The 9,548-nt window shown below is 49.7% G+C and overlaps 1 protein-coding gene across 1 annotated transcript; it reads right to left on the bottom strand.

Annotated features, from left to right (window-relative positions):
• Positions 1–2,605: 2,605 nt before the first annotated feature.
• POLR3D (RNA polymerase III subunit D) lies at positions 2,606–8,548 on the bottom strand. Its single transcript, XM_006047917.3, has 9 exons — positions 8,396–8,548; positions 7,963–8,132; positions 6,969–7,012; positions 5,607–5,758; positions 5,318–5,442; positions 4,745–4,913; positions 3,923–4,188; positions 3,083–3,235; positions 2,606–2,924 (listed from the first exon to the last, which is right to left on the bottom strand). Exons 1-9 carry the CDS (start codon positions 8,415–8,417, stop codon positions 2,802–2,804), a joined length of 1,224 nt encoding a protein of 407 aa, XP_006047979.1. The 5' UTR covers positions 8,418–8,548; the 3' UTR covers positions 2,606–2,801.
• Between the last annotated feature and the right edge of the window lie 1,000 nt (positions 8,549–9,548).

Here is a 9,548-nt window from a genome sequence, read left to right as displayed (position 1 = left end):
AAAGTACTATTATCTCAATTTTTTAGAAAATGAGTAAAACTGAGCTTAGGGAAGTTAAGTAATTTTCCTCCAAAGTTATACTGATGGAGTTATATTCAAACTGAATCTGGACTCTAAAGCCCACATTCTGTCACTTACGTAGTTAAGAAATGAACATGCCTATAGTTTACTTTCCATGTCTTAACAAAATACATACACATAGATGCAGGTTTCAATAAATTTTCATCAATTTTCACTCATACGTGAACCTGGCTTTGGGCTTTTTACTCCTGTTACTTGTATTTATTTGTCGGTACAAATGTATGCTTTGGAGTCTTGTCCAAGAAAGCAGATGTGTCCTGTCTTCTCCTCACATTTCTACTGTCCAACCTGTATATCAGGAATATAAGACCAGGCTATGGGGACTCTGATTCAGGGTCGTAATGTTCAATCCCCAATACACTTGAAATGGCACAACAGTGAGCTATAAAGTGATACATGCTCTTCCTCAAGTTTTTGTGGAATAATCAGAGAATTAAAGGCTGTGAAACGTCAAATGTCTACTGAGGCAGGGACTTTTGAGTTAGCCCAGAAAAGCAGAAGAGTTTTTGAACCAAACAAACCCAGAGAGGGACCACCTCCCTGGTGGTCCTGCAGTTAATACTCCATGCTTCCACTGAAGAGGGCACAGGTTGGATCCCTGGTCACAGACCTAAGATTTCCACACACCACAGCATGGCCCCGCGAAACCAAGAGAAAAGATTACAATGGAGACTTACTGGCAAGGCATTAGCTGTAGAAAAGGAGCAAACATTAAAGCTCAGAGAACAAAAATGCAGCTGGTTCATCAAAACTGTCTTAGACCAAATAGGACTTCCATGGCACATGTCTTCAAGACCCTTTCTGCTCAGCTGCCCTCTACAGTGATGAGAGAAACCAGAACAGCACCATCTAGCAGAGCTCAATGAGCTCTTACCTAAGAAGGGGCAATGTGGGGACTACATAGTCAATCCCGCCTCCTAGCTGCTGATGAGGCAGCTTGAAGGGCTTAGTGAAAAGCCCAGCAGTGATGAATTTCAAAACAGGCTCAAGGAACAGAAGGGTTTCCCTGGTGGCTCAGACAGAAAACGAATCTGCCTGCAATGCTGACAGACCTAGGTTCAATCCCTGGCTTGAGAAGATCCCTTGGAGAAGAGAATGGCAACCCACTCCAGTATGCCTGCCTGGAGAACTCCATGGACAGAGGAGTCTGGTATTAGTCCATGGTGTTGCAAAGAGTCAGACAAAACAGAGGAACTAACACAAGAACAGAAAGGAGACTAAAGAAAGACTTCCTAAACCTCTAGGGCCAGCTACATCAGGAGGGAGCATTTCTCATGGAACCTGTGTGGTTCCCAACTGTTTCAGAGGCAGTTTGCTAAGCTCGAAGCAAAGGGAGCTGCAATGCTGTGTCTAATGACCAGACACTGCAGCAGGCGGCTTTCCCTAACCTCCAAGGTGTCTCCATGACCCTGCTCTGCAGACAAGGAATAAGGAAAGAGACGCTGCTCCTCAGGGACCACACACTGGATGGGTCAAGAGTGTGCTGAGCTTCTGAAAGGAACAAGACAACACAATGAACTACAAGCCCAGTGCAGCCAGGGACAGTGGGATCCAAGCCGATGCCAGGACAGGAGACAGAGGCAGGCTTCTCAAACTTAAAGCTTCTGAAGTGAGAGGTCATCTGTCAAGTGTTGATGAGGTCATTATTCACTCATCTCTACTTTCTTTTTCACCCAGGGTTGTTTTTCAGCAGTATTTGAGTTGGTGGGGTGATAATTATCTACGAGCAGTCACAGGTTTCTTCTGAGAAATAATTTAAGTGGAGCTGGAAGAGGTGAGGGTGGGAGGAATGAGTCCTGGGACCACCGTGACACCCAAAGGCACCTGTAGGGCTGGGAGGAGTCAAGTCTTTGCTTTCCTCTCTTCTGATGGCACCTATGGCTAGGGGCTCACAGCAATGAACAGGAAGTGCTTGCCTAAGATGCTTAGGTGGAAAAAGGGCACAGAGAGGCCCAAACCCAAACCTTCAGAGCATCAGTCCAGAGGGACGGGACATGGAGTAAGAATGTGGGAAGAAGCAGTTCCATTCATCTTTTCTGAGAGATCCTTGGAATCTCTCTATTGTTTGAAAACACTCAGGCGAAGGAAAACAACTAACATTTATTGAGCTCCTACAGTGTATGTCCAGCCTTGTGCAAGGACACTTCATCGACAGTATTCCACAGCATCCTCACGCCAACCCTGTGAGGTAGGTATAGTCCTCGATTTGTCAGATGAGGACTCTGAGGCTCAGAAAGGTTAGGTAGTTTGTTCAGTCACACAATTAGTACTGGACAGAACTGAGGTTGAGTCTCAGACTCCAGACATCTCTGTTCTCTCTCAAACGCTGCCTCTTGGGAGGAAGGAGGGAGCAATAGCGTCTCCTACCCTGAGAACCAAGACATCCCCAGAGAAGGAGCCTGTCCTTGCCCAGACCGACCCTTCTCTGCCTGGGGAGGGTGCAGTCTGCTCAACAGCCAAGACATAAATATAAAAATAAATAGCAGGGACCAACCCCCTAGCAGCGAGGGTGTGCGGTTTCCTCACTGTGGGAAGGTCATCGTGCTGTTCACAGCCACCGTGGAAGGGAGCCATGTGCGGGCCCTGTGGGGAAAACTGGGACAATGGCTGGAGTGGGTGGGCTGAACAGGCCCCTTCTGGGTCGAACAGATTTGAGAACAAAACGTCTGGAGCAGGCAGCAGTCGTGGGCACAGTCACCACCGTCCTCCATCTGCTCGCTTTACCGGTGTCTGTGATCCAGCAGGGATTCGAAGTTGGGAGAACAGACAAGTTTGTGCTTTATGTGTCCCAGGACTGTCATGTCGCCTGTCCTGCTGTCTCCAAGGCCCACGGACACCAGCTCCTGCCAATCAACAGAGACGGAGATGAAAGACAAGACCACACAGCCCACTGCTCAGTCCTATGATTTTAATGTGATGATCCCAAGAGCCCTTCCCCCGTACTCAGCACCAAGTCATCAACATCCTGAACAGCCTCCACCCCGACCGGGCTCTCTCTCACCTGCAGGAAAGAGCAAGTGGTCCCCATCGTCACGTCCAGAGTCACCTTGCCGAGGAGGAGCTGCACCTTCCCCGACTTGCGGATGAGCAGCTTGCCGACCTGTCCCTCTGTCAGGTCAGCCAGGGTGCAAGTGTTCTCTGCCAGCCTGGCTTCCTGTGAATACGATCAGGGGACGGAAATGGCTGAGGAGCTGTCTCCTCCATCCTTCAAGAACAAACCCTTTCCCAAAGGGAGGCATCAGCAGCAAAGGTTAGAATGAGCTCCCCAGACTTCCTTGGTGGTCCAGTGGCTAAGACTCTGAACTCCCAATGCAGGGAACTAGACCCCACATGCCACAGCTAAGAGTAAGCATGCCACAACTAACACCCCAACACAGGGATCAAACCCGGGTCTCCTGCATTGCAGACAGACGCATTACTGTCTGATCCACCAAAGAAGCCCTTTAAAAAAAGAAAAATACTAAAAAAAAAAAGAATCAAAGAATGAGTTTCCCAGAGAGGGCCTTTTCCTGGGAATGCCTGCCACTGGTCAATAAACAAAACAAAAAACACCCAAACCACAGATAAATGGACAAAATATCAGTAACTGCTGAAGCTAGGTGATGGTACATGAGAACTTATATTCTCTCATTTGTATATGTTCAAAATAGTTCACTGTGAAAAATAAACACACTCACAATTTGGGCTGAAGCACAGAGCCCCAAGCCCCTTGCAGGCAGAAAGAACAAATGCGTATTATTCTCGAATTTCACTACCGGCGACACCACTCTGCTTCCCCCTCCAGGTGGCTATTTCCCCTCCAGGTCCTGCGCATCTTCACAGCACTCACTGACGAGCATACCCGGTCTTTCTCTTGCTTTATCACCACCATCTGCCCGTCCTCGCTCTGCACCTCCGTCTTGATGGGCTTGATGTCCTGAGTGGGTGGCTGGCCGGGCAGTGAGTCTGGCAGCTGCAGGAACAGCAGCTCTTCCTCCTGCGTGAGGCTCAGCTCCCTGAGCAGCTCTGCCACAGACACATCCTTCGGGAGGGCCGGGATCTTCCTGGCTGCTCTGAGAGGAGCCTTCATCTTGGCTTCCTCATCCTCATCTCGGGGCTCCTCTTTTACTGCCCGAGATAACAGAAAGGGAAGGCTATCAGAGGCCACATCTAGGCCATCTCACTGCACCCACCCCTTCCACCTGATCTGCTCCACTGTCACTCAGCCAAGAAGCTGGAGGGAAACTTTGTGCTTAGAAAGAGGGATCCAATAGTCATGTGACTTATTTTAAAAAGGGTGGTCCAGTGACTAAGAATCCTCCTGCCAATGGCAGAGGACACAGGTTCGAACCTTGGTCTGGGGAAGAGTCCACGTACTGCAGAGCAACTAAGCCCACGTGCCACAACTACTGAGCCTGTGCTCCAGAGCCCAGGAGCCGCAACTACTGAAGCCCGCAGGCCCTAGAGCCTGTGCTTGGCAATAAGAGAAGTCACTGCAATGAGAAGCCCACACACCACAACAAAGAGTAGCCCCCACTTGCTGCAGCTACAGAAAGCTGGTATGGACCAATGAAGACCCAGCACAGCCAAAAATACATAAACAAATCTTAAAACAGTCAGGCAGGCTTACTTCTGCGGGAACAGCTGGAGAAAAGGAGACGAGACCTTAACTGACACAGAGTACCTTTCACAGCAGACATGTCCACCTCCATATCCTCTTCCTTGGGGCCAGCCAGCCGTGGTTTAACATCTGCTTCCTCATTCTCTTCCTTAAAAAGCCAGCCCGAGTGAGCCAGCGGGAGTTGCACAGGCATATTTCGAATATCATTCCTAAGCCCAGGGTCATCGATGAACTGCCAAAGAAAAGTCGGGGGTCACACAGCAGGGCCAGCATACACACGTACCTGGAGGGCAATCCACCTTGCCCAGTCACTCGGTCGTGTCTGACTGTAGCCCTCCAGAGTCCTCTGTCCATGGAATTTTCCAGGCAACAATACTGGAGTGGGTTGCCGTTTCCTTCTCCAGGGGATCTTCATGACCCAGGGATCGAACCTGTGTCTCTTGCATCTTCTGCACTGCAGGTGGATTCTTTACACCACTGAGCCACCTGGAAGCCCACAGTCTATCTTAGCTCTTTTCTAATCAAAGATTCCTGCCACTCACCAGACTTTCAGGACATTAGCTTCCCCCATCCTGGTTCCCTGGAAGTGCTTTTCATCACAAAAGAAGCCCCTTCCCCTAGTCCACTGGTACCTACATCATCCTTCTCCAGCATGCGCAGGATCTGTTTTGTTTCTTCATCTGTCTCCCTCTTCTCCTTTTTGATGTTGATGATGTGAGAGGGCCCCACATCTGACATATCCACGGTCTTATCCCAGTTCCCTGTGGAAAACCACCCATAGTTCACCAGGAGTGAGGGAGGAGCCAACAGCAAGGAAGGCTAAACTGGGAGCAAGGGGGGAATACCACCACCCTGGTCCTTCTCTTGGGCAGTCTGCACTGAAATCCACTGATTCCTTCCTCCCAGAGCCCCGGCAGCTTTGTACCCTTTTTCTTCATCATTTCGGCAGGGCCCTGCTCGAAGATGGAGTGGGACTGGATCACTTCTGGGCGCCCCCGGCCCCGTCCATGGCCGTCTCGCTGTCGGTCTCTGTCCCTTTCACGCTTCTCTTTCTTGACAGTTACTTCTTCCTTGGGCCTGGAAAAGCGAATGGGTCAAAGGAAACTACTGATGTCACCTGCATCCGAGAACTGGTCTCATTCTCCCACACCACTCTGCTCCACCAGAGGGGAGTTTATGAGCCAACAACTATATCATGAGAAGCACAGCACCCACCTGTGTGGGTGGTCTAGCACCTTTTTCACTTCCTTGATGAGGCAGAGTCCTTCAGTTTACTGTACTTTACCTTTTTGAAGAACTATAACACAAAAGGTGAATTATAGAGACTGCCCCCAAATGTGGATTTTTTTTTTTTTTTTTGGTATTGACTGAAAGCAAGAAAGTTGCAATGCAAAAGAACGTAAGGGAAAACCTGATCCATCTCTGCCCAAACTATTGGCTCTCAACTCTGGCTATAAAACATAATCTCTCTCTGAAGTAAGTCAAAGAAGGAGAATTGTATAACATCCCTTATATGTGGAATCTAAAAGGAAATTATACATATGAATTTACTTCAAAACAGAAAGAGACTCACAGACTTAGAAATTGAACTTGTGGCTGAGTGTACACACTGCTATATTTAAAATGTATAACCAACAAGGACCTGCTGTATAGCACACAGAACTCTGCTCAATGTTATGTGGAGGCCTGGATGAGAGGGGAGTTTGGGGGAGAATGGATACATGTATATGTATGGCCAAGTCCCTTCACTGTTAATCTAAAACTATCACAACATTGTTAAATGGTTATACCCCAATAAAAAATTAAAAGTTAAAAAAAAAAAGATAATCACTGTTTCACTGCAAATAAGTTAAAACAATTTTAAGGATGGATTCCCAGGCATCAGTATTTTTTTAAAGCTTGCACATTAGAATCACCTGGGAGCCAGGGTCAGCAATCACTACTACAAAGAACTAAATCTACAAATTAAAACTTCCGAGCCACCTACTTAGTTATTTCCCCAAAGGTCCAAATTCAGAGCATGTAAACAAAGGGGCAAGGCTTCCCAGGTGGCACTAGTGGTAAAGAATGTAGGAGACACAAGAGATGCAGGTTCAATCCCTGGGTTGGGAAGATCCCCTGGAGCAGGGAATGGCGACCCACTCCAGTATTCTTGCCTGGAGAATCCCATGGACAGAGAAGCCTGGCGGGCTACGGTCCATGGGGTGGCAAAGAGTCGGACTCAAGTAAGCGACTGAGCACACACGCACAAACAAGGCGCGAGTATTCAGGAGGCCTAGCTACTTACTCTTCCTTGATCTTCCGACTGATGATATTTGGGGTGAAGGTTTTCTGAAAGTAAAATACAGGAGTCACTGATTTGGTAAATTCTGGTCCCAAAGTACAGAGGAAAAGAAAAACTTCCAAAGGGCATCTTCCATGGATGAAGACCAAAATGGCTCTCTCTGGCACATTCCATACTGTTATCAAAGATTTACTGAAATGGACAGGTGCTTGAAAAGGAGGCATGTCATGCCAAGGCAACGGTGAAGCTATATATAGAAGGGGGCATCAAAAAACATTTAAATGGCAGCCTCAGTTTCTGCCTCCTCAAAGAACAACCCTTCAGGACTCTAACAGCAGAGGAATTTACCTACTCTCACACTTCATCTTCAAATTTCTATGAAGACCAGACAGTATTATAGAGAATGAGCTCTACCAGCAAGGTTCAAATGGGAAAGACAGATCTGCCAGCATTCACAAACTGATGATTGGGTTAGACTGCCACCAGAATTTATAAAGGGAAACTGAGGTCTTCAAAAACTGGCTGCTTTATGCTCTGTCATCTTCCCCACTCTCTTTACAGTCTACCCTTCACATCTACAGTCACAAACATAATAGAAGACACAGAGCCTCTAATATCACACCTAAGACTCAATATTTTGGACCAGAAGTCTGCACACTGGGATCCAGAGCAAATTCAGAACTCTCTTAAATTGCAGGCAAAGTTTATGTCTGCGTGGCTTTCATGGGTTTCTGAAAGGTATCCAAGACACACCAAAAGGAAATAAACCCTGCTCAAGTTGCTTCTGAGCTAATTAGGATTCTCTGCTCTTCAGCCATCTCTGAGAGCCATGTCAACATCTTGGACCCAGCATCTTGACTTGAAGGTAGGGCAGGCTCCCCAGAAATTGCAGGCGGAAGTCTGAAGTCAAGATTCGCAAGGCCCAACATCACGCCTGGCACACGGTAGGCCCTTCAGTTAAACCCCCAACTGCCTGGAATTCAGCGTAGTCGGGTACCTTCTTGACTCCCCCGAGGGTGAGGTCCCTGGAGCGGATGGAGGGAAGGCGGCCCGGGGTGAGGGGAGGTGCCGGCCTTCGCCCAATAAGCCCCCGCGCCCCAGAAAGAAGGGGTCGGGGCCCTCCCGGAGCGCTGGGCTCGCCCGCGGCGTTTCCTTCCGACATGATGCCTGAGAAAGAAGGCGAAAAGGGGTAACGAAGTCACTCGAGGGAGAAGGACTCGCGGACCCTGAGCGGAACCCCACCCACGTGGCCTCCCGCCCCCCCCACGTGGCCTCCCGCCCCCCCCGAGTCGGCGCGTCCCTCCGGCAGCGACTCAGCTCCTCCCCCTCCCACGTGGCAGGACTCCCCGGAACACCCCGGCTAGGGCCCTTGGCTCGCCTTCTCTCCAGGCCCCCGGCCAGGCACGAGGCAAAGACGCACCCCTCCGCACCCAGGCTGTAGTTCAACACCATGCACGTCCCGATTTCACCTCCGACGCGACGCGCAGCGCGTTCCGAGTCTCGGCGCCGGGCGGAAGTCTGCGTGGCAGGGCCAGGGCGCCGCCATCTTGTCGCGAGGCGGAAGTGATGTTGGTGGGCGGGGCCGGGCCACAGTATTTATCCCGCGGCGTCTCGCTCCCCTCCGCCTTCTCTTCCCGGTTCTTCCCGGAGTCGGGAAAAGCTGGGTTGAGAGGGCGAAAAAGGAAGAGGGGAAGGGTCTAGGGGAGGGGTACGTTCGCGGGGTCTTGGCCCCAGGCATAAGGTGGGGGCGTCCAGTTCAGGTCTAGGGGCCGAGAGGCCGTCTGGACGTAACGTGGGAGTTCGCCGCTGGGGAGCCTCGGGGTCGAGACTCGGGATGGGGCGGGGATGCGGGGCAGAGAGCGAGACCCCGACTCAGAGTCCTGGACCTCTAGGCTGGGCCCGGCCGAGCTTCGATTGCCGGCTTGATGATGACCTTGGAGTGGTCACTGCACCTCCGGGCTGCGTTCTTGCCCTTGTTCGGGGGATCTTTTCGTCGGACTCCTGATGGGGTCCTGGAGTGGGGCTGTGGACATGGGGCCGTGAGCACAGTGCTGGAGCAGCTGCAGCGGTTGAAGCGGGTGCCTCAATCGCACCTGCCCTAGGCTCGTGACTATGGGTCCTTGTATACACGCTTGTTCCAATCTTGGAACCTGAAAAACGAAGTTTTTCTACTGGGAGGGACAGATTTAAAGTTTCGTCGTGCCTCTGACGTTTGTAATTAAACATAAAAAATGTCCTTTACTGTCATTCTCTCCACTCCCAAACCATGTAAAAACCATGTAACTTTAGAGATAACTTGAGGGAAGAGAAACATTTGTTAGAATTTCACACAGAGTAACTATTAAAACTTTTGCAATGTATTCCAGCCCCATCACAGAGATTTCATATTGTACCACAATTTTGAATCCTCCCTTTTCAGATAACATTTCTTTGTGGCTGTATCAAACAACTGCATAATTCTTGGGTGGCTGCGTCATGATTTGCCTGTGTCGCTGTTTGGCCACAAAATGGTTCCTTTTTCCTGTTGTAAATACTACTGTTTTGAACATCTGGTGCCTTTAAAGTACTTTAGTCTTTTGGGTT

The sequence above is a fragment of the Bubalus bubalis genome, chromosome 3 (genome assembly GCF_019923935.1).
Source record: "Bubalus bubalis isolate 160015118507 breed Murrah chromosome 3, NDDB_SH_1, whole genome shotgun sequence".
In the NCBI taxonomy this organism is placed as follows: domain Eukaryota; kingdom Metazoa; phylum Chordata; class Mammalia; order Artiodactyla; family Bovidae; genus Bubalus; species Bubalus bubalis.
Note: the sequence above shows the minus strand (reverse complement) of the source record. Positions and strands in the feature narration are given on the sequence as shown.

Coding starts and splice junctions, on each gene's coding strand:
- POLR3D (XM_006047917.3), bottom strand. CDS start 8,417: ATGGTGTTGAACTACAGCCTGG. Junction 8,133..8,395: donor GGTGTTGAACTACAGCCTGG/GTGCGGAGGGGT, acceptor CTTCTTTCTCAG/GCATCATGTCGGAAGGAAAC. Junction 2,925..3,082: donor CCACTTGCTCTTTCCTGCAG/GTGAGAGAGAGC, acceptor GTTGATTGGCAG/GAGCTGGTGTCCGTGGGCCT.